This window comes from Moschus berezovskii, chromosome 17 (genome assembly GCF_049115385.1).
Source record: "Moschus berezovskii isolate FMDL1 chromosome 17, NW_MosBer_1.0, whole genome shotgun sequence".
NCBI classification, from domain to species: domain Eukaryota; kingdom Metazoa; phylum Chordata; class Mammalia; order Artiodactyla; family Moschidae; genus Moschus; species Moschus berezovskii.
The window spans coordinates 52,022,231-52,047,677 of record NC_142476.1 but is presented as its reverse complement, the minus strand read 5'-3'; the positions used below and the strand labels follow the sequence as shown (position 1 = coordinate 52,047,677).

The 25,447-nt window shown below is 37.1% G+C and overlaps 1 protein-coding gene across 7 annotated transcripts in view; it reads left to right on the top strand.

Annotated features, from left to right (window-relative positions):
* The window catches only part of SUCO (SUN domain containing ossification factor), a 92,941-nt gene that overhangs the window by 51,981 nt on the left and 15,513 nt on the right, over positions 1-25,447 (top strand). For all 7 annotated transcript variants that reach the window (XM_055419628.2, XM_055419627.2, XM_055419625.2 and 4 more), the window contains 7 exons: positions 154-245; positions 1,011-1,076; positions 7,081-7,149; positions 8,098-8,188; positions 11,757-12,917; positions 20,543-20,630; positions 23,357-23,461. In XM_055419628.2, coding sequence (XP_055275603.2) covers positions 154-245; positions 1,011-1,076; positions 7,081-7,149; positions 8,098-8,188; positions 11,757-12,917; positions 20,543-20,630; positions 23,357-23,461 — 1,672 coding nt within the window. The remainder of the gene's footprint in view (positions 1-153; positions 246-1,010; positions 1,077-7,080; positions 7,150-8,097; positions 8,189-11,756; positions 12,918-20,542; positions 20,631-23,356; positions 23,462-25,447) is intronic.

Below are 25,447 nucleotides of genomic sequence, written 5' to 3'. Positions count from 1 at the left end.
ATGAAAACAGTGGATTGAGAAAGTCATTATTTTTGAGTCCAGAAGTTAACGACCCTCAAAACAGAACCAAAATTATTATAGTTTGTCATTTATTATGAAGAGATGTCTTAACAAGACATTAATGAAAAACTTCAATGAAATTGTTGTTAACAGGGTATTTGGCACTAGCATGGTGGAAGAGTATGAAGAGATTGCCGATTCCCAGTACCAGTCAGAACGTCAAGAACTATTTGATGAGGACTATGGTGAGTGATTTTAAAAAAGTAACTATGTATATTTTTTTGTATTTTTAATGAGTAAATGTAGGTCACTTAAAAAGATCTCCATGATGATTAGTCTTTAGTTTTTTCCTTGTTTTTAACCCTAGTAACTAATTTTCTCCTAAACCTGTTTTCTAAAATAATTTTCTGCTTGTCGCTCAGTTATTTGTGACTTGAAACTCCCTTCCATTACCCCAGTGCTAATAAATTATGGTTATATCCCTATGCCAGGCCCGAAAGCCTATTACTCAAAGGCAACTGACATAGTAGAATTGAGCATGAATTTCTTTGACTTGCCTTTAGCCTAAGAGCAAGCATATTGAGGCATGAGTTTTTGAGACATTCCCATGAGCTTGCAGAGGTCAGAGAATGTTTTATGACACCTTCCATTTTTATTTTATTAAGTTCTTGTTTTAAGATGTCTTAAACTGTAGTCTGAAAAATCTGATTTTTGCATTTCCTAGTTTTCCCATGAGTGAAGTGAAGTCATTTTCTAGGGGTTGACTGAAAGCTTGAATAAAAGTCTTATAAATAAGATTAAAATTTTTGTAAGGTAGAAATATATTCTTTGTTTTTTATCTGTTTGATAAATGGCTTATGAATTTCCTTTTTTGTGAATGTGCTTTGGTTGTATAATGAAAACTGAAAAATTGTTTTGTCAACTGACTTGACAGGACATAATTTGTGCTTTTAAACATATCGTCTGAGATAGTTCTCAGCATGATTAACCTTCATGTTCTCTTTGGACAGATTACCCATTGGATTATAATACTGGGGAGGATAAATCCTCAAAAAACATTCTTGGTTCTGCTACAAGTGAGTATTTGGGGGTTTTTCTAGTCACTATTAAAGTATATCTCAACTTCTATTTCCTGGCATATGTGAACATTTTGTTTTGAAGTTTAGGGGGCTCTTTCTGTCCTAGTGTTGAACTTTGAGTTGAAATCAAAGAATACTTTTGAAAAGTATTTTCATAGGAATAAAATAGAAAGAATATATGTAAACAAAGAAGAGAGGCAAAATGCAAGCATAGGTTGGTTCTTTTACAAAAATGAAGTAGTTATATTTTTAGGCAAGTTCCTTAGAGTGAAGAATGGGATATGAATTTACTTGGGGAAAGAATTATTAAGGAGGTGATTCATGGGGTCGCAAAGAGTCGGACACGACTCAGCGATTGAACTAAACTGAGACCATATAAATATGAGAATCTAGGTAATCATACTTGGTAGTAAAGGCGTTTATTTTAGAAGTGGTACTCGAGAAGACTCTTGAGAGTCCCTTGGACTGCAAGGAGATCCAACCAGTACATTCTGGGGGAAATCAATCCTGGGTGTTCATTGGAAGGACTGATGCTAAAGCTGAAACTCCAATACTTTGGCCACCTCATGCGACGAGTTGACTCACTGGAATAAACTGATGCTGGGAAGGATTGGGGGCGGGAGGAGAAGGGGACGACAGAGAATGAGATGGCTGGATGGCATCACCGACTCGATGGACATGAGTTTGAGTGAACTCCGGGAGTTGGTGATGGACAGGGAGGCCTGGTGTGCTGTGATTCATGGGGCCACAAAGAGTCAGACACGACTGAGCAACTGAACTGAACTGAACTCATCAGTGAAATCCTACCAAATGAGGATTTGTTAATGTATGGGTATGGTTAGTTTCCTGGTTAATTTTAAAGCATTAAGGCTGTTCTTCTTCATGATAATGATGATTCCCAAGCAGTAACAGTAATAGTAATAATAATACACTCTTTGTAAACTGAAAAAAAAAAAAGACTAAGATACTAGTTGTTTAGCTTCTTGTCTTGCCAACCTATTATCTGAACTTATAGATAGGCTAGCCAAGTAGACTCCTGGAAAGACCTTTACCGACTGACACTTTATTTTTACTGTTAGAATGCAGGTAGGTATATTTTACATTTGTTATTTTTGGTTAGTCCCCCAAAATAAGGACTTTTTATTTGGTGGTTAATCACTGAATTTAATGAAAGTAAATCTTAGTAACATAGAAGACGATTTGTGCGTTTTTCTTTTACTCTTGAATTGTTTGAATCCCAGTGTCACTGTGTATATTGTTCTCATAGCTTTTTAAGGTACTCAACCAGTAGTACCTATTCCTAGGTAGATATTTGGGTGGCTACACTATATGGAATTAAGAGTCACTTATCTTTCTTTTCATCTTTTATCTTTTTCCCTTTCTTCCCTTCTTGTCCTCTTCCTCTCCATAGAAGACTATAGATTTCAGTGGACTTTTTTAGGGAATAGGAAAAAGAATGTTAAAAAATAACTGCATAAAGAGAATGCTTTTATGTAATATTTAACTTTGTTATAGATTAGCTTAATATATTTTTACTCTGTTGCTAGTCAACTGACTTTTTAGATATTATTGACTACTTTTAAGTGTATCCTTAGCAATATCTGCTGATGATAGCATTAAAAACAGGTGCCTCATTCACTGCTATGGGATAGTTTTTTAGGAGTGAGACAATGATGCTATTTTATTTAATTGGATGTTAATATGTTTGTTTGTGTCCTTAAATTTGTAGTTTAAAAACTATGTTATGTGATAGTCATCATATCATAATTCAGTAATGCTGATTTAGCTGTGAGGCGGCATTGTTATTTTATGGGGTCAGAAAATAGCCCCAGACTAAAAGTTCTCTAGTTTTTGGTGGTTACTGGGAATGAAGGGGCACCTTCTAGAAGTAATGATTTACTATAGTTTTAGATAAGGGAAATTTTTGTTGATATTTTGCTTTCTTTCTCTATCTTCCTATGGGATTAACCCTAAGACGGCATTAAAATGTTTTCAGTAGAGGACATTTCCCTATTTGTAATCACTTCTCTGACTGATGTATTATTTTAATTAACGAGACATAGAATTTTTTTAGACCCTATTTTCTGTATCTTTTTCCTTGAAGTTATGTTTCTTGGTAACACATTTCATTTTTGTTTCTATGGCTTTCTGGAAGAGCAATCCATTTACCTTCCAGTGTTCCTAGGTGTTGAAAAATTTTGTATATTGAGAAAAGGTGGATGGGAGGATATCAGCTGAGCCCAAGTTTGAGAGGTTTAAAAAGATATGATATCCATTTCTTGACGTTTCAGAACAAGAGAGGCAGTAGTAGCTGAGTGATAAGACTTTGCTGTCATTAAGTTAATAAGCATGACCTAGTAACCCACTCCAGTATTCTTACCTGGAGAATCCCATGGACGGAGAAGCCTGATAGGCAACAGTCCACGGGGTTGCAAAGAGTCGGACACGACTGAGCGACGGAACGGAACGGAATACTGCTGCCTTCGATACCTGTATCCTCTGGTTTTCTCTGAATAGTCTAGACTGGTTTTGAGCTTGACCTGGTTACTTCCTCCAGTGTAACATGTTAGGAAAAAATAGCAAGGTATAATCAGGCCAAAGAGCTCGTCTCTGGCAGTGGAATATCTGAATTTGACTATAATCATCACCACTTTCTAAATTAGCTTGAAATTGGTCAATTTTGCACCTAATTTATTTTTAATATTTACATAATGTCTCCAAAACAGAATTCTGTGCCTTTAATTTAAAAGAGAAACTCTTTTCTCTTTTGCTATTGAGTAATTGATAGTCATAGGAAATAATATGTCACCATAGTATGTTGCTTCTAATGGGACTTGGTTGTCAAAGAGGGTGCATGCTGCTTATTTAGACATTTTTGATATTATGTGATTTACTGAACTTCCAGGAAGGGAGAGACTACTATCTTAGAGCACTATTCTTGGCTTTGTATGTATGCCAGTTCTGGGACTCTTCTGCCTGAATCTTTTGTTTACATTCTTGAGCCAGAACATTTCAGTATTTTACATCAACAGAAATTCTTTGTATCAATCTACTCTACTTGTGCTTGGTCATGTGGGTCTTCCAGGCCACTCTACTTTGATATTCTTGCAAGTCTGCCCTTACTCCTAAATATGATCTGTATTTTATTAGAGTCATCAGATTTGCTAAGGGCCAGATTTCTGCTTCTCTTTCTGTATAAGTTTAAGACAACTGTAGTTTTTGTTTTAAGTCAGAATACTTTTTATGAATGTATTTATTTTAAGATCCTAGAAGGAACAGAGAATGAAGGTAGGCATGTTGCAGAGTTAGTAGCTCAGTACATGTAGGAGGAAGTAGTTTTTTCACTGGTTTGTCTTCTTGTGTTGTAGCATAGGCATTTGGTTTTCTATATCAAAAAGAGCCATTGGTGTGTTGGGGACTTAGTGTATATAACATGTTGACATTTGGTCCCTAGGAGAGAGTTTCATTCCTAAAGTAATGGGATGGGAGGAATAAGTTAACCCAATTCAAGAGAAAGGAGTTGGCAAATCCATGAGAAATGAGAGCAAATGTCTAGTATGGCACTATATTCCAAATTGTTGCTTTTACCCTTTAGCCTTTCTGAAGACTTTTCAGTGATTAGATTATGATCGTGATAAGCAGTCATGTGTTTGGATGCAAAGTGAGACTGGTAAGAAAATTCACAAAGCTGCTTTCTCTCAAAAGAAAAAAACTGTATTTGACAGCATTTTGTGAACATAGCAAGGTTATTTCTTATAGGTTAGATGGGCTGAGAAAGGAGAATCTCCCAGATTTTGCTTTTGTTACCAAATGGCGCTCTGAAATAATAAACAATATTTTTAAATGATGAGTAGTATGTATAAATCTTCCTTATTTTAAGTACTAGTATAAAACTTTACATTAAAAAGTAATACTGTAAAACTTCTTTCTTTACACAGATTAACAGATATAGATTTTTAAAGCTTTTAATAATAATACCAAAAAATTTAAATGCAAAAATTTGAAATCTGAGGTAAGATTACCCTTTGAAGCAAGCACAAGGGACTTAGACCATAGACTTAATTTCAGAATTTGGGTTCTGTGAGCAGTCAGTTTTGATTGAACTTCAGCTGTCAGGCTAAGTAGAGGATCAGATACTACTGTTGCAATATTCAGTGCAGTTCAGTTGCTCAGTTGTGTCCCGACCCTTTGCGACCCCATGGACTGCAGCATGCCAGGCTTCCCTGTCCATTACCAACTCCAGGAGCTTGCTCAAACTCATGTCCACTGAGTCATCCAGCCACCTCATCCTCTGTCATCCCCTTCTCCTCCTGCCTTCAGTCTTTCCCAGCATCACTGTCTAATGAGTCGGCTCTTCACATCAAGTGGCCAAAGTATTGGAGCTTCAGCATCAGTCCTTCCACTGAATCTTCAGGACTGATTTCCTTTAGGATTGACTGGTTTGATCTCCTTGCAGTATTGGTTGACATTAAAATTTGATTTATGAGGAAATATAGTTTCCGTTGCTAACTTTAGTTTTGTTTATAAGGGAATGGAGTTTCCATTTCCTGTTTTTATGCTCAGGTGTCTCTTTAGCCTAATATCTAAGACTGCTTCTCTGTTTTAATAATTTCCCAGGTGAAAGGACAAGGTTGACCTATAATCCTTGATATTTCAAAAGCAAATATAACGCTTTTGTGTGTTAAAGTAATGATTGGAAGCAAAGTACCACTGCTTGTTGTCTTTCAGATTATAGAATCATAGTTATGTAAAGTTTGAAATTAATAATTACGTATTACTAGTTATCACATTTAAAAGTCTAAAATCTACTTTTTTTACCTGTCATAAAGCATATGTTTACAGTATCAGCACCAGGTGACAATGCTTGGCTTGTTCCTAACCTTCTGGATATGCTAGCTTTTCCTTCTTTAGATCCCTTCCTACTTCTCACATCTCTGGTTTTCATGAAAGTGTGATGAAAACTTGGATCTCTTTTAGGAAAGGAAACCAAAATGGAAAAAAGTGATGAGGTTTAATATGTAGCCCCTGCCAGATGTTAGTATTTTAATGGTAGAAAAACCTGGTGAATTACCTTCTAGTAGAATTTCAGAGATTAGATTGGAGTTGGAATTTAATTTCCTGTGAAATTACATTAAATTACTAGAAGGAAGTCTTCTGTTCCAAGCCAGGTTTTTATAGAGTTGTGATATTTCGTGATCCTCATGTATCTTCAGCCATTTATGTAGATATTAAGGTTTGTAGCACTTTACTCATCATTGAGATAACCTCTTTGGAAAGAGAGGAAGAATTAGAAAGTATGCAGATTGCTTTACCTATAGCACTTAAGTTTTATGACTTTGACTTAATTCATCTTCCTATGCCCATATTCACCCAGTTCACAAAAGAATTTGTCATTTATTGTCCATAAAACATTGTTACAAGTCATCAAAGGCATGGTTCTATGCAGTGTCAATTTAGGATTTAACCATATTACTTAGATATTTTATATTTATAGTTGAAAACAGTCTTTCTGCTGTCCTTTGAAGAATAATCTTCCCATTTATTTTTACCTATGAAAGTCACATGTTTAGGAAGAGGGTTTTTTGTTTGTTTTTTTGTTTAAACTGTAAAACCTTTTCTTTAAAAAAAAAAAACAAGGCTTTTCTGTAAATTATGGGTTTTAGTTGTCACATTTTTTTCCTGTCTCAGTGCAGGCTATATGCTGAATTATGTTTTAATCTTGTGATATGCTGAAGGTAGTATTTGCTGAAAGGTTTGGGGAAGTTTTGTAAAGTATAATTAGATTTTAAAATCCTTCTGAACATAAAAGTTCAGATTTATATATAATACTTTTTGCCTGGAATTTGTATCCTGTATTGGACTAATAGTAAGGTGAGTGAAAAAGTAATTAGTCCAAAAAATGCAAAAAGACCATTACAAATGGTTTTTTACTATCTGATATCAAGTTATATGAAAATATTCAGGTGTATTAGTATTTTTTTCTGATTGAATTTTGTTTTAGATGCCATTCTAAATATGGTGAATATTGCCGCTAATATTCTGGGAGCAAAAACTGAAGACCTGACAGAAGGTACCTAATCATTTTATGGGTCTTTTAAATATATGATACTCCAGGGATCTTCCTAGTTAGTAAAATTAAATAATAAGCCAAGCAGTTTGATCTTTTCATTTAGAAGTTCAGAAACCATTCAAAGGAACTTGCCAATCTTCTATTATTCATTGTTTATTTGAATTTCACAAGTTCCCTTTAATAAGTAGGATCTTGTCTATATAAAAATCATTAATTTGATTTTTCACTCTTAACCTGCTGTAGAAGTAATGATTTTATCCCTATTTCTTTCCTGAGGTTTTGATGCTGTAATGGTTACTTGAAGTATGCTTTTATTTATCAAATAACAATTCAATTTAGAAAGTAATAAAAATATGAATATTATGAACAAGGGGAAACAATTTTGCCCTTTTTTGTTTTCAAAAATACTTCATTCCATTTATAAAATAAGTTAAGTCATGGGGTTGTAATATATAACATGGGGAATGCAATGTGGTGGCGGATGGCAACTAGACTTACTGTGGTGATCATTTTTCGGTGTATACAAATGTCAAATCACTGTGTTATACACATGAAAATGAATATAATGTTGTATGTCAAATATACTTCAATAAAATTTAGTTCTAAGTGCAAACTTAAAATGTCCCATTTATTTCTTCTTATTCTCTTTAGTAACTCTGGTGTCTTATTAATTATGTAAGATTACACAAAACTCATAGTTATCTTACTCGCTTTAATTTTCTGAGAAGTTGAGAAAGAATATGAACTACTTATAATTGTGACTTTCAATGATTATTTCTTTTTAAAAGAACTTGAGCAAAAATAAAAAGCAGAGTTTTCAGTAGTAAACCTGTTTGACTTTTTTTCTTCTCCCTTTAGAATCTAAAGTTCCTTATTTGTTATAGTGAAATATTTTCATGGTATAGCTTTTTAAAATTAAACTCAATATGGACATCTTTCTTAAAATAGGAAATAAAACTATATCTGAGAATGCTTCTGCCACAGCTGCACCCAAAATGCCTGAATCAGCTCCTGTTTCAGCTCCTGTTCCATCACATGAGTAAGTTATATTGGGATATTAGAGTTCTATTAAAAGGGAGATATACTTGTACATAAAAAGGTACTTGTGATTTGTGGGAAATGGAAAACTCTGAACCATGGGACAGACATTCCACAGCCACTTATACCATCTTTGAATTGTTTTTTGTATACTGGCAGTTTACCGTGGATAGACCAAATGTGTGTAATTTTGATACAGTGTTACTTTTATTATTTACAATACTTAATCTTTTCCTTATTGCAAATAATTAACTGCAGATATAAGTCTGAGGATAAATTTTAAAGGCCTGTTTTTATTAAGTTCAGATTTAAAAACCTTGATTATTTATATATCTGTGCTATCCCTAGAAAGCTGTAAAGGGTACCTGAAAAACTTAGAGCAGTGATTTTTAAATGATGTGGTGGTCACACAGCTTCTCTTAGAGTGTTCAGTTTCTGAAATTGAATGATACAGGTCTTTTCCCAGGTTGCAGTGGTTACTTTGGGCAGGGATATATGTGCGTCAGTCAGTCAGTTCAGTCGCTCAGTCGTGTCCGACTCTTTGTGACCCCATGGACTGTAGCACACTAGGCTTCCCTGTCCATCACCAACTCCCGGAGCTTACTCAAACTCTGGTCTTTTCTAGACTAGATGTAGAGGTGATTAAGGTTTGTTTGTACCTCAACCTCTGATCTAAAATAGATAGGCTCATTAATGATTTGGGTTATTGGGATAATCTGGTTATAGTTATTATAAATTTAGCTATGTATATTTCATTAGATATACTCCTGTAAACTTTGACAGACATTTCTCTCAGGAACTCTACATAATGAGATAAGATATTTATATGAAACAGTTCAAGGTAATAAGTAATGAAACCTGCAGTGAGTGTGCTTTTGAGCTGTAATTCCAAGGTACTATGTTAATTTAAAAATGAGATTTTTGTGCTTTGAAGGGCACAGTGTCAAACTTGTGTTTTCCTGAAATATAACATTATGTGTTACTGATTCCTAGATGGTCCTAGGAAATCTCTTTGGGATAGAAATTCTTGCAAGCCACTCCAGTACTATTGCCTAGAAAATCCCATGGATGGAGGAGCCTGGTAGGCTGCAGTCCGTGGGGTCGCTAAGGGTCGGACACGACTGAGCGACTTCACTTTCACTTTTCACTTTCACACATTGGAGAAGGAAATGGCAACCCACTCCAGTGTTCTTGCCTGGAGAATCCCAGGGACGGTGGGCTTCTGTCTATGGGGTCACACAGAGTCGGACACGACTGAAGTGACTCAGCAGCAGCAGCAGCAGCAGCAGTCTCGGTTTTGTAACTAGGTTCTTCAGTGACTAACACATAGTATGTCTTTATTTTTCAAAACTAAATTAATATTAGTTTACACATACACACACACACACACACACATATGTATACACACATATATATACATTTACCCCCTCGTGTGTGTGTGTGTAAATATTTATTGAAAGATACCACATCTGACTAATGTAGCAGTTTTTACTCTTCTGCTTTAGAGTTTTGTTTTTTAGTAGATATTCTTGCATAACTTTCTTTACTTAATGTTATTTCATGTATGTTTGTTTTAAATTCTTTTTGATGATTATATAGCAGTTCTCTGAAAAAAATAAAAGAATCTATGATATGGTATCACTCAAAGTTTTTATGAAACGATGACTTACTTTCTTTTTCCAGGTTTAAGTTTTTTAAAGTGTAACTCTGATTAGAGTGTGTACATAGATGATAGGGCTTCCCTAGTGACTCAGATGATAAAGAATCTTCCTGCAATGTAGGAGACCTGAATTTGACCCCTGGTCTTCTCTGGTTGGAAAGATTCCCTGGAGAAGGGCATGGCAACCCATTCCAGTATTCTTGCTTGGAGAATGCCCATGGACAGAGGAGCCTGGCAGGCTACAGTTCATGGGGTTGAAAAGAGAAGAACATGACTGAGTGACTAAACACAGCACAGCACAAAGATAGTATAACTTAATTTTTACCAAGTTAATTTAGTTTTAAATATTGTGTAGAGACTATATATAGCTGTCTGTATCTATATCATCTGTTAAGGGAAGCTTAGCCTAATTATGTTTTAATTTAGTCTGTTTACTATTTTATTGTCAACAAAATGAAAGTCCAGCTTTTAGATATTGTCTTTTAAAAAAAATTTTTGTAGAAAAAAAATATTTTTTAAAAAAAATGTGGACCATTTTTAAAGCCTTTATTGAATTTGTTATGATATTACTTCAGTTTTATGTTTTAGTGTTTTGACTCTGAGCATCTGTGATCTTAGCCTCCTGACCAGGGGTCAAACCCATACCCCTGCATTGTAAGACAAAGTTTCAGTCGGTGGGCTGCAAAGGAAGTCCCTAGATACTGGTTATTTTTTTTTATTCCTACTTTTGCTGTTGTGATATTAAACTTCATTTAAAAACATTTCCTGGCAATTTTAGTAGTGTTTCACAGTAGGAAAATTTGCCTATGAAGATTTCTTTTTGGTATTCAGATTTTGTTTTTTCAAATTATGCCTTTGTTGCTACAAAGGCTGCACCTGAAAGTTCATTACCTTGATCTTGGAAGGGACCACAGATATAATAGTTTACAACACTGTTCCCACCAGCTTGAATTCCCCACTCTTCCCTATTGGACATGCATACTCCAGAGCCCAAAGATAGGACTAAGTTAGTGACACTAGTAGTTTATTATTAGCCAGGATTTTCATTACAGTGGTTAAGTATTTAGCTTTTGATAATTGAAAATTAACCTAGATAATACTGAGATTATTTGGGGGGAGTAGGGATATTTTCTTCTTTCTAGAGCAGATAATCCTCTGTGTGTGTGTAATGCCACATTGAAATTCCTCAAATCTCCATAGAGAAATGATCTTTGAGAAATCTACATTTGACCCTTGAATAACGAACGGGTTTGAACTGTTCAAATCTACTTACACGTGGATTTTTTTCATTAGTAAATACTGCAGTACAGATGATCTCAGTTGAATGTGTGGATGCAGAACTAAAGTATACAGGAGGACAGGCTGTAAGTTACACAGTGTGTAAGGCCAGCAACTCTGACTCACTGCATACGGTTCAAGGGTCAACTGTAGGATGACTCTTGAAAGTAGGATACTCAGGCACAAAGTGCATTCGTAGTAAGAGTCCTGGCTTCTTGTTCTAACTGGGACTTTCATAGCCCTTGGGTAGCTCAATTTCTGATATAAGGGGTGATAAAGCTTGTGATATTGGTGAATATGGGAGGAGGGTACTATATTCACTAAATGGAAATATTCAGTAAAGGTACTATGTTCAGTAAATGGAAATATTCACATAACAAACTATTCTTAAATAGAGATTAAAGAAAAACTTGATTTGGTAAATATGGTGATTTGAACCATCTGGCTTGTCACTTGATAGATTATCTTTCTGTTACCATTCCTGAATAATACTGTTTTTATAATGAAAGTGATTTGAAGGATAGTAATTCATTCAAAGTAAATTTGAGTGTTTTCTGTACTTCCCCTTCTTTTTATCTTACGTGTGATACATTTATTTTCCTTAAGCATAATTACGGATATGTATTTCTAGGTTTGAAACCACTGAAGGACACGTACATGACACCGAGTCGTCATCACAAGATACTACAAAAGAAAGTCCCATTGTACAACTAGTTCAAGAAGAAGAAGAGGAGGCAAGTCCTTCTACAGTGACCCTTCTGGGTAGTGGTGAACAAGAGGATGAAACAACACTTTGGTTTGAGTCAGAGACACAAATATTTTGCAGCGAACTCACCACAATTTGTTGTATTTCTAGTTTTTCGGAATATATATATAAATGGTGTTCAGTTAGAGTTGCTCGTTATCGGCAATGCAGCAGAACTGCTCTGAATAAAGAAAAAGAGTATCTTACGTCAACTGAACCACCACTAGTACTTCCTGAAGAACCGGTAGATATTTCATTATTGCAGCCTCCGGGTGGAGAGTCAGACAGTAAGAATAAGGAAAAGGAAGCTGAAACCATTGTTCTAGATGATTTAAGTGGTGTGCTCCAGGAAGATTTGATTAATCACACTTTAGATGCAATTGAACTTGAACCAAGCCATCCTCAAACTCTTTCTCAGTCTGTTCTCTTAGATGTTACTCCAGAAATCAACTCATTATCTAAAATAGAAGTATCTGAGCCTATTAAATATGAGGCAGGGCATTCACCATCACAAGTGATTCCCCAAGACAGTTCTATTGAGGTTGATAATGAAACAGAAAAAAGGTCTGAGAGTTTTAGTTCTATAGAGAAACCAACTGTGATCTATGAAACAAAAATACTTGATGAAGTAATGGATAATATTGTAAAAGAAGACATAAACTCCATGCAAATTACCACAAAGCTATCTGAAACAATAGTGCCACCTGTAAACACAGCTACTATGCCAGACATTGAAGATGGGGAAGCCAAAATGAACATAGCTGACACACCAAAGCAAATTTCAACTCCTGTTGTGGATTCTTCATTACCTGAAGTAAAAGAAGATGAACAGTCTCCAGAAGATGTCCTTTTAAGAGGGTTACAGAGGACAGCTACAGATTTTTATGCTGAATTGCAAAACTCCTCAGATTTAGGATATGCTAATGGAAATCTTGTACATGGATCAAACCAAAAGGAATCAGTATTTATGAGACTTAATAACCGTATTAAAGCCTTAGAAGTTAACATGTCTCTCAGTGGTCGCTACCTGGAGGAACTTAGTCAAAGGTAAGCTTTCTTATGAATTAGCACAATCCACTTTGCACAGTGAGTGAAGTAGCAGAGTATAATCTGACTAAAGGAGAGGATTTAATTATCTCATGATTCCTTGGTGGCTCAATGGTTAAGAACTTGCCTTCAATGCAGGAGACATGGGTTTAATCCCTGGGTCAGGAAGATCTTTTGGAGAAGGAAATGGCAACCCACTCCAGTATTCTTGCCGGGGAAATCCCGTGGACAGAGGAGCCTGGCAGGCTATAGTCCACAGAGTTGCAAGAGATCAGACACGGCTTAGCGGCTAAGCAATGAATATAATAGTAATAAGCAGCATTTCAGCTAGAGAGAGAAAGTTATTTGGATGTTGGTCAGTAATTTTAAGAAGTGATTTCCATCTTTATGAATACTAAGTGACGTAACAAATTTGAATTATCTGTATCAGTTTCTCCTTTCTCCAGTTGCTTAACTTTAACTACTTTTGCTGTTTGATTCCCAGAGCACTCATGGAAAAATTAAAGTTTATAGACCTTAAAGCTCTTTGTGGAACTTGACTAGGTATGATTTAAGAATTTAAATAAGTGAAGACTGGAATAGACTAAACTAGATTATTAGGCAACATTTGAACTCTTTCAGCAAGTAGCCAGAATCCTAGTCCTAGTTATAATAATATATCTTCTTGTGCTTATAAAATGCTAGAGGCAATGCCAGTTTGCAGGTGCAGTGATGAAGACCCCTGGCACAGCTCTCCACTTTTTAAGCCAGTTTTTGTTATTGTTGTTGTTCTTTAAGTGTCGTTGTTCTTTAGGACTTTTCCAACATTTTGTAACCACAAGGCACTCAGTGCCCAGAATTTCTGAAATACTACCTTTTCCTAATCCTCTTAAATTAAAATGCTATTAATGAAATGTCCCTAAACTCATTCAGTTTAGTTCAGTTGTCGCTCAGTTGTGTCAAACTCTTTGCAAACCCATGAACTGCAGCATGCCAGGCCTCCCTGTCCATCACCAACTCCAAGAGTCCACCCAAACCCATGTCCATCGAGTCGATGATACATCCAGCCATCTCATCCTCTGTCATCCCCTTCTCCTCCTGCCTTCTGTCTTTCCCAGCATCAGGATCTTTTCCAATGAGTCAGCTCTTTGCATCAGGTAGCCAAAGTATTGGAGTTTCAGCCTCAACATCATTATTATATGCTAAAAGATATTACTTCTTAATTCATACATATAATTTATTGGCAAGTTTTATGGGTGTGTGTGTGTATGCTTGCATCATACTTGCTCAAGCCTCTCCCCACTCCCACCCTATTTTTCCCCACTGAAGGAACCACTGAAATCATGCGTGATAAACCTTCTTTTTATTACTTGATATGCAATTGATGTATAACATTATATTATTTCAGGTATAACAATGATTTGATATTTGTATATATTCTAAATGATTACCACAGTAAATCTGTTATCTACTCTGTTCGGTTCCGTTCGTTCTGTTGCTCAGTCGTGTCCGACTCTATGCGACCCCGTGGACTGTAGCCTACCAGGCTTCTCTGTCCATGGGATTCTCCAGGCAAGAATACTGGAGTGGGTTACCGTTTCCTTCGCCAGGGGATCTTCCTGACCCAGGGATCAAACCCGGGTCTCCCGCATTGGAGGCAGACGCTTTAACCTCTGAGCCACCGGGGAAGCCCTGTTAGCAACTTTCAAATATACAATCCAGTATTATCAACTGTAGTCAACATGCTATAGGTTATGTTCTTATTCAGTTCAGTTCAGTTAATCAGTCGTGTCTAACTCTTTCTGACCCCATGGACCACACCATGCCAAGCCTCCCTGTCTATCACCAACTCCTAGAGTTTACCCAAATTCATGTCCATTGAATTGGTGATCCCATCCAACCATCTCATTCTCTGTCGTCCCCTTTTCCTCCTGCCCTCAATCTTTCCCAGCATCAGGGTCTTTTCAAATGAGTCAGCTCTTCGCCTCAGGTGGCCGAAGTATTGGAGTTTCAGCTCCAACATCAGTCCTTCCAGTGAATACCCAGGACTGATCTCCTTTAGGATGGACTGGTTGGATCTCCTTGCAGTCCAAGGGACTCTCAAGAGTCTCCTCCGACACGACAGTTCAAAGCATCAGTTTTTCAGCAGTAAGCCTTCTTTATAGTCTAACTCTTACATCCATACATGAGTACTGGAAAAACCATAACCTTGACTAGACGGACCTTTGTTGGCAAAGTAATGTCTGCTTTTTAATATGCTGTCTAGGTTGGTCATAACTTTCCTTCCAAGGAGCAAGTGTCTTAATTTCATGGCTGCAGTCAACATCTGCAGTGATTTTGGAGCCCCCAAAAATAAAGTCAGCCATTGTTTCCACTGTTACCCCATCTATTTGCCATGAAGTGATGGGACCGGCAGCCATGAAATTGAAAGACGCTTACTCCTTGGAAGGAAAGTTATGACCAACCTAGATAGCATATTAAAAAACAGAGACATTACTTTGTCAGCAAAGGTCTGTCTAGTCAGGGTACGGTTTTTCCAGTGGTCATGTATGGATGTGAGAGTTGGACTGTGAAGAAAGCTGATTGCCGAAGAATTGATGCTTTTGAACTGTGGTGCTGGAGAAGACTCTTGAGAGTCCCTTGGACTGTAAGGAGATCCAACCAGTCCATCCTAAAGGAGATCAGTCCTGGGTGTTCATTGGAGAGACTGATGTTGAAGCTGAAACTCCAATACTTTGGTTACCTGATGTGAAGAGCTGACTCACTGGAAAAGACCCTGATGCTGGGAAAGGTTGAGGGCAGGAGGACAAGGGGATGACAGAGGATGAGATGGTTGGATGGAATCACCGACTCAATGGGCATGAGTTTGGGTGGACTCTGGGAATTGGTGATGGGCAGGAAGGCCTGGTATGCTGTGGTTCATGGGGTACCAAGAAGTCGGACATGACTGAGCAGCTGAACTGAATTAAACTAATGGGACCGAATGCCATGATCTTAGTTTTCTGAATGTTGAGCTTTAAGCCAACTTTTTTCACTCTCCTCTTCCACTTTCATCAAGAGGCTTTTAAGTTCCTCTTCACTTTCTGCCATGAGGGTGGTGTCATCTGCATATCTGAAGTTATTGATACCTCTCCCGGCAATCTTGATTCCAGTTTGTGCTTCATCCCGCACAGTGTTTCTCATGATGGTACTCTCCATATAATTTAAGTTAGCAGGGTGACAATATACAGCCTTGACATACTCCTTTTCCTATTTGGAACCAGTCTATTGTTCCATGTCCAGTTCTAACTATTGCTTCCTGACCTGCATACAGGTTTCTCAAGAGGCAGGTCAGGTGGTCTGATATTCCCATCTCTTTCAGAATTTTCCACAGTTTATTGTGATCCACACAGTCAAAGGCTTTGGCATAGTCAATAAAGCAGAAATAGATGTTTTTCTGGAACTCTGTTGCTTTTTCCCTGATCCATTGGATGTTGGCAATTTGATCTCTGGTTCTCTGCCTTTCCTAAAACCAGCTTGAACATATGGAAGTTCACGGTTCACATATTGCTGAAGCCTGGCTTGGAGAATTTTGAGCATTACTTTGCTAGCATATGAGATGAGTGCAATTGGGCAGTAGTTTGAGCATTCTTTGAACTGCCTTTCTTTGGAATTGGAATGAAAACTGACCCTTTTCCAGTCCTTTGGCCACTGCTGAGTTTTCCAGATTTGCTGACATATTGAGTGTAGCACTTTCACGGCATCATCTTTTAGGATTTGAAATAGATCAGCTGGAATTCCATCACCTCCACTAGCTTTGTTTGTAGTGATACGTCCTAAGGCCCACTTGACTTCACATTCCAGGATGTCTGGCTCTAGGTGAGCAGTCACACCGTCGAGATTATCTGGGTCATGAAGATCTTTTTTGTACAGTTCTTCTGTGTATTCTTGCCACCTCTTCTTCATATCTTCTGCTTCTGTTAGGTCCATAGCATTTCTTCCCTTTATTGAGCCCATCTTTGCATGAAATGTTCCCTTGGTATCTCTAATTTTCTTGAGGAGATCTCTAGTCTTTCCCATTCTATTATTTTCCTCTATCTTTGCACTGGTCATGAGGAAGGCTTTCTTATCTCTCCTTGATATTCTTTGGAACTCTGCATTCAAATGGGTGTATCTTTCCTTTTCTCCTTTGCTTTGCACTTCTCTTCTTTTCACAGCTATCTGTAAGGCCTCCTCAGACAGCCATTTTGCTTTTTTGCATTTCTTTTTCTTGGGGGTGGTCTTGTTCCCTGTCTCCTGTACAGTGTCAGGAACTTCCTTCCATAGTTCATTATGCACTTTATCTATTAGATCTAGTCCTTTAAATATATTTCTGATTTCCACTGTATAATCGTAAGGGATTTGATTTAGGTCATACCTGAATGGTCTAGTGGTTTTCCCCACTTTCTTCAATTTCAGTCTAAATTTGGCAATAAGGAGTTCATGATCTGAGCCACAGTCAGCTCCTGGTCTTGTTTATGCTGACTATATAGAGTTTCTCCATCTTTGGCTGCTAAGAATATCATCAGTCTGATTTCTGTGTTGACCATCTGGTGATGTCCATGTGTAGAGTCTTCTCTTGTGTTGTTGGAAGAGGGTGTTTGCTATGACCAGTGCATTCTCTTGGCAAAACTCTATTAGCCTTTGCCCTGCTTCATTCTTTACACCAAGGCCAAATTTGCCTGTTACTCCAGGTGTTTCTTGATTTCCTACTTTTGTATTCCAGTCCCGTATAATGAAAAGGACATCTTTTTTGGATGTTAGTTCTAGAAGGTCTTGTAGGTCTTCATAGAACCGTTCAACTTCAGCTTCTTCAGCATTACTAGTTGGGGCATAGACTTGGAGGATTACTGTGATATTGAATGGTTTGCCTTGGAAACGAACAGAGATCACTTTGTCATTTTTGAGATTGCATCCAAGTACTGCATTCTGGACTCTTTTGTTGACTATGATGGCTACTCCATTTCTTCTAAGGGATTCTTGCCCACAGTAATAGATATAATGGTCATCTGAGTTAAATTCACCCATTCCAGTCCATTTTAGTTCGCTGATTTCCTAGAATGTCAACATTCACTCTTGCCATCTCCTGTTTGACCTCTTCCAATTTGCCTTGATTCATGGACCTAACATTCCAGGTTCCTATGCAATATTGTTCTTTACAGCTTCGGACCTTGCTTCTACCACCAGTCCCATCCACAACTGGGTGTTGTTTTTGCTTTGGCTCCATCCCTTCATTCGTTCTGGAGTTATTTCTCCACAGATCTCCAGTAGCATATTGGGCACCTACCTACCTGGGGAGTTCATCTTTCAGTATCCTATGATTTTGCCTTTTCATATATTCTTATTACTTCATCATTTTAAGTTGTACTCTTTGCCCACCTCTACCCCTTGCAATTGACAATCACTGGTCTGTTCTCTGTATCTATAAGTTTAAGATTTTTGTTTTTAATTCCACATGTAAGTGAGATCATATGATATTTGTCCTTCTCTGCCTTGTTTCACATAGCATAATGCCCTCAAAGTCCATCCATGTTGTCACAAATGGCAAAACTCCCTTTTTATGGTCGCATAGTATTCCATTGTATACACATACCACATTTCTTTATCCGTTCTTTTGTTGATTAATTTGCTTCCACGTCACGGCTATTGTACATAATGCTGCAGTGAATATGGGGATGCAGGTATCTTTGCAAGATAGTGTTTTTTGTTTCCTTCAGATAAATGCTCAACAGTGGAATGGCTAAGTCATATGGTAGTTCTGTTTTTTAATATTTTGAGATACCACCATACTGTTTCTTGTAGTGGCTACACCAGTTTACATTCCTACTGTCACGCGAGTGTGTGCTCCTTGGTTTTTGTCTCATCACAACAAAGATTTGGAGTGATGGACATTAAAGCCCCTTCGGTGTGTCACAGCTCTCGGGTCTTGGGCAGACCGTGTTATAACTCTCAGGTCTCGAACGGACCGTGTTATAGCTCTTAGACAAGTCAGTGTTACAGCTCTATTTTATTTAAAAGATAGCAGGAAAATCCATCTTCGAGGCGTGAGGGCATGTCAATACAAAGATGGGAAGAGAAGAGTGCCCCAGCGTGTGGGGGAGAGAGAGAGAGAGAGAGCCCTTTGACTCCTCTTTTTATATGTTTTTTTTCTTCCCCCTGGGCCTGCCCTGTGCAAATTGGGATTAGTCAGGAGTGCTGTTCTACCTGAAGTTCTCACTCTGGTCCTTGGACCTTCCTTTGACCTTCCTCTGTTCTGTTTTCATGGGCTTTTCTCTTCCTTGTCTTTTCAGTTCAGTTCACTCACTCAATCGTGTCCGACTCTTTGTGACCCCATCAACCACAGCATGCCAGGCCTCTCTGTCCATCACCAACTCCCGAGTTCACTCAAACTCACCTCCATTGAGTCAGTGATGCCATCCAGCCATCTCATTCTCTGTCGTCCCCTTCTCCTCCTGCCCCCAATCCCGCCCAGCATCAGAGTCTTTTCCAGTCAGTCAACTCTCACATGAGTTGGCCAGAGTATTGGAATTTCAGCTTTAGCATCAGTCCTTCCAATGAACACCCAGGACTGATCTCCTTTAGAATGGACTGGTTGGATCTCCTTGCAGTCCAAGGGACTCTCAAGAGTCTTCTCTAACACCACAGTTCAAAAGCATCAATTCTTCACAATCAGTTTTCTTAGCTACCGCCATTTTGGACTCCTTTTCCCTATTCTAACTAACACTACTGACTGTACAAGGGTTCTTTTTTCTCTACATCCTCTCCAACGTATTATTTTTTGTCTTTTTGATAATAGCTATTTTAATAGATGGGGGGGTGATTACTCATTGTGATTTTGATTTGCATGTCCCTTATGATGTTGGGTATCTTTTCATCTTCTTCTATCCATTTGTTTTCTTTGGGAAAATATTCAGATTCTCTGCCAATTTTTAAATGATTTGTTTTTTGCTGTTGATTTTTATGAATTGTGTATGTACTCAATACATTGGATATTAACCCCTTATAAGAGTAATTAATGGCTTGCTTATATTTTCTCCTGTTTGGTAGGTAGCCTTTTCATTTTGTTGATGGTTTCTTTTGCTCTGTAGCTTTTCAGTTTGATATAGTTTGACCTGTTTTTGCTTTTATTGCCTTTGTTTTTGGTGTTAAATCCAAAATCATTTCTGTGACTGAATTCAAGGAACTTACTGCCTTTGTATTCTTCTAGGAGTTCTGTTGTTTCAGTTTTTACATTTAAGTCTTTTATGTATTTTGAGTTTTTTTGTGTATGGTATGAGATAGGGGTCCCGTTTCTGTTGCTTGTGGCTGTTTGGTTTTCCTAGCACCATTTATTGAAGTGACTGTCCTTTCCCTTGTGTATTCTTAGATCTTTTGTTATAAATTGACTATGTATTTGACTAGTAAATGTTCTGTACCAACAAGGAGCATAGAATTGCTGTTGAGGTAGCAAATACCTCAAGGGACCTCTTTATTTTACCTTTAAGTTTTCCTTTATTGCACAGACCTCAATAAGAGTCATTTTCAGAAATATGGCTTTATTTCATATGTTGAAATCAGAAGTGTATTTCCGATAATAAATTAGTAAATAAGAAATTAAAACCAATTGAATATAAATTCTTACTCCATAGGTACCGAAAACAAATGGAAGAAATGCAAAAGGCTTTCAATAAAACAATAGTGAAACTTCAGAATACTTCAAGAATAGCAGAGGAGCAGGTTGGTCATCTTCATGTCTTACTTTTTACATAAAGTTTCATTGAATTTTATAGGCTCTTTCTGGTAAGAAGGATCAGTAATGTTCGTCCACTTTTTCCCTGATAGTTGATGATTACTCTGTAATACAATGCTTTCTAGCCCTTAGTATCAGTATATACCCAAGAGAAAATTTTCTTGAGCATTATTCATGTTACATTTCAAGATTTGTATGTATATATATATGGATAGAAGTGTAGCGGACTTTTTTGAAATTTTGTTAAACTCTAAAATCATTTGTGGGTTTCTGTATAGGTAGTTTTTTTGTTTTAAATTAAGAACAGCTCTATTTCATTTTAATCTTTGTACTTTTTTCTTGTTTTCTCTTATCTCTTACTTGGAGCTATACACTGATGCAATAGGATTGGTGATAGTAGCTGTTTCCCTGACTTGTTGATTTTAAGGGATTGATTTCTGTATTTCACCATTAAATGTGATGTTCATGAATAATTTTTTTTATGGTTTGTTACCATGATGAAGAGATTTTATACTTTTCTAAAGGCTATTTGGGACTAAAGGATGATGAGGTAAAGAAGTCTCAAGTTGCAGAGTTGCATCTTACTCTGAATTTGTGACACATAATTGTGGTCCCAAGTAAAGTTCTTCCAACCCGCCTTTTTTTTTTCAGTTGAGGTTTGAAAGTTATTTGCATATTCTGAGTACAAATTCTTTATCAGAGACAGGCTTTGCAAATATTTTCTCCCCATCCATTACTTGTTTTCTCATTTTCTTAAAAAAGATACCTTTTAAAGAGCAGAATTTGTTAAAGCCCTGTTTACCTGTTTTCTCTTTGCTCTGCAGAAACTTAGCCTAACCTAAAGTCAGAAAGATTGTTTGCCTATGTTTTCTTTTAAAATTTCTATAGTTTTAGTTTTATATTTGGTTTATGATCTATTTTAAATTTTATGTGTTACAGTGTTATAAAGTATGGATCAAAGTGCTTTTTTGTGAGGGCTAGGGAATTGAGAAACATGAATATTGCTTTCTTCCAGCATCATTTGTTGAAAAGACTATCTTTTCTCCACTGAATTTTATTTGCACTTATTTTAAGTCAATTCGCTATATACATGTGGCTGTGTTTCTTGGTTTCTCTTCTGTTTTGTTCATCTACTTCTCTATCTTTTTGTTTATACTACACTGTTGTGATGGCTAACTATATAGGAACTCTTTAAACCAGATAGTGTGAATCCTCCAGCTTTGCACTTCCTTTCCAGAATTGTTTTGGCTAATGGATTTGACTAACACAGATTTTAGAATCAGTTTGTCAGTTGCTACCAGAAACAAACAAAATCCTGTTTGGATATTGATTGGGATTATGTTGAATTTATAGACCAATTTGGAGAGTTGATGTTTTAATAGTCTTAAGTCCTCTGTCCCATGAACACAGTATTTATTTAGTTCTTTATTAATTTTAATATTTCCCTGTATATTTTCTGTTTGCTTTATATGTAAGTCTATGTTTTATGAAAGATTGTTTAAGTACTTTTTAAATAATCTTGTGTACCATTAGCACTATTGGAAGTAAATCTTGATTAGAAGTGTTAACCAATATCATAAGTTTAATAATTTGTCCTTTAAAACTGTCTCCAGTTTATCAGTGTTTGTCAAATGTGAGTCAAAATAAACAGTTTAATGACTCACATTCAGCATTTTAAAAAGATGAAATAGGATAGAAAGTACCACAGTGGATCACAGTGAGGGAAGTAAGTGAAACTTTTTGTTACAGTTTTATGCAACCAGCTACTCTCCACCCCCACTCACCCCCATACATAGTCGAGACTTAAAACTTATTTAAATGTAAAGTTGAAATATTTTTTAGAATCATAAATGGCAATGTAGATATTTCATATAAGATTCTAAATTGAAGTGTTAGATTTCCTTGACTTCCTTCTGCCTTCTTTTCCTTCTTCCAAAATTTACTAGTAAGTGAATTTTCACTGAAAATTTACACGTTTTCAGTACAGTCTGCTTAGTGTAGGTTCATGACCATGAGCATATTGCATAAGCTTCTAAAATATGCATGTAAGTGATATTTTAAAAAAAAGATATGTTTGTTGATTATAAGTTTCTAAAATTCTGATAGATGGGTGTTCTTGATGAATTTCTTTTCACTGGTGATGACCTAGATTTGATTAGATGATCCATTGTCGTTTTTTGACTGTGTGACTTCCTCAGTTTCACCCTATCATGCTGTGAAATAGAACTTTTTAAAACCTTCTTGGTATGAGCCTGCTTTGTATCCAGAAACATTCTTCAAAATTTTTTCAATATGTCTTTATATTGACTGCTTTAGTTTAGAAAAATCACACTTGACAAAATGACGATTTTGCAGATAGCCGGTTATATACTGTTTTACACATATGGAGCCCACATTAACTTGAGAAGTAGTTTATTAGAATTTGCTAGGCAATATTCTACATGGTAGCAGTGAATGGCGAAAGGTGTCTTTGTTTGCTCAGATCGGGGAGGAAGGTTGAGTAGTCTTAATTAGATTCTTAAGGGTTTTAGATTTTTTTTTTTTAATTTCTGGTCCAGATTTATAATATTCGTTCATTAAGAGCTACCTATTAATATGTCACTCTGCCTTGAGGAATTTAACAGTTTTTCTAGATTATTTTATTTGAATTTATAATGTAGCTAATGTGTACATGAAACACAAAGGAAAATATTTATTTCTTCCTTTATTATAGGATCAGCGGCAAACTGAAGCCATCCAATTGCTGCAAGCACAGCTGACCAACATGACACAGCTTGTTTCAAATTTATCAACAACAGTAGCAGAATTAAAACATGAGGTAATTGTTATTGATGGTACTGTAGGAAACAGTGTCATAAAGGTTAGCTTCATATCTAAGAACTTTAATCCAAGAAGATTGTCATTTATAGAGAACTTTTTCAGAACACCAGAATGTGGTAGTTTAAAGTTATAGAAATACATTAATTATCATCAGTTCAGTTCAGTCACTCAGTTGTGTCCGACTCTTTGCGACCCCATGAATAGCATCACGCCAGGCCTCCCTGTCCATCACCAACTCCCTGTCCATCACCAACTCCTGGAGTTCACTCAAACTCATGTCCATCGAGTCGGTGATGCCGTCCAGCCATCTCTTCCTCTGTCGTCCCCTTCTCCTCCTGCCCCCAATCCCACCCAGCATCAGAGTCTTTTCCAGTCAGTCAACTCTTCGCATGAGGTGGTCAAAGTATTGGAGTTTCTGCTTTAACATCAGTCCTTCCAATAAACACCCAGGACTGATCTCCTTCAGAAAGGACTGGTTGGATCTCCTTGCAGTCCAAGGGACTCTCAAGAGTCTTCTCCAACACCACAGTTCAAAAGCATCGATTCTTCGGCGATCAGCTTTCTTCACAGTCCAACTCTCACATCCATACATGACCACTGGAAAAGCCATAGCCTTGACTAGATGGACCTTGATTGGCAAAATATGTCTCTGCTTTTTAATATATTATCTAAGTTGGCCATAACTTTCCTCCCAAGGAGTAAGCGTCTGTTAATTTCATGGCTTCAGTCACCATCTGCAGTGATTTTGGAGCCCCCCAAAATAAAGTCTGACACTGTTTCCATTGTTTCCCCATCTATTTGCCATGAAGTGATGGGATCAGATGCCATGATCCTAGTTTTCTGAATGTTGAGCTTCAAGCCAGCCTTTTCACTCTCCTCTTTCACTTTCATCAAGAGGCTTTTTAGTTCCTCTTCACTTTCTGCCATAAGGGTGGTGTCATCTGCATATCTGAGGTTATTGATATTTTTCCCGGCAATCTTGATTCCAGCTTGTGCTTCTTCCAGCCCAGCATTCCTCATGATGTACTCTGCATATAAGTTAAATAAGCAGGGTGACAATATGCAGCCTTGACGTACTCCTTTTCCTATTTGGAACCAGTCTTGTTCCATGTCCAGTTCTAACTGTTGCTTCCTGACCTGCATATAGGTTTCTCAAGAGGCAGGTCAGGTGGTCTGGGATTCCCATCTCTTTCAGAATTTTCCACAATTTATTGTGATCCACACAGTCAAAGGCTTTGGCATAGTCAATAAAGCAGAAATAGATGTTTTTCTGGAACTCTCTTGTTTTTTCCATGATCCAGCGGATGTTGGCAATTTGATCTATGGTTCCTCTGCCTTTCCTAAAACCAGCTTGAACATCTGGAATTTCACGGTTCACGTATTTCTAAAGCCTGTCTTGGAGAATTTTGAGCATGTCTTTACTAGCGTATGAGATGAGTGCAATTGTGCGGTAGTTTGAGCATTCTTTGGCACTGCCTTTCTTTGGGACTGAAATGAAAACTGACCTTTTCCAATCCTGTGGCCACTGCTGAGTTTTCCAGATTTGCTGGCATATTGAGTGCAGCACTTTCACAGTATCATCTTTCAGGATTTGAAATAGCTCAACTGGAATTCCATCACCTCCACTAGCTTTTTTTTATAGTGATGCTTTCTAAGGCCCACTTGACTTCACATTCCAGGATGTCTGGCTCTAGGTGATGCTTTGGAAAACATGGCTTTCATAGCTTAGGTCTTATCTACAATACAGTTATAAAGCAATTCTATTAGGCCTTTTGAAAACCATTGGTAGTTGCAATATATACTTCATTTTCAATTCAGAAAGCCTTATTATTAAGTTGCTTGCTGCTGCTCAGTTGTGTCCAATTCTGTGACTCCATGGACTAGAGCCCATCAGGCTCCTCTGTCCATGGGATTTTCTAGACTAGAATACTGGAGTGAGTTGCCATATCCTCCTCCAGGGGATCTTCCCAACCTAGGGATTGAA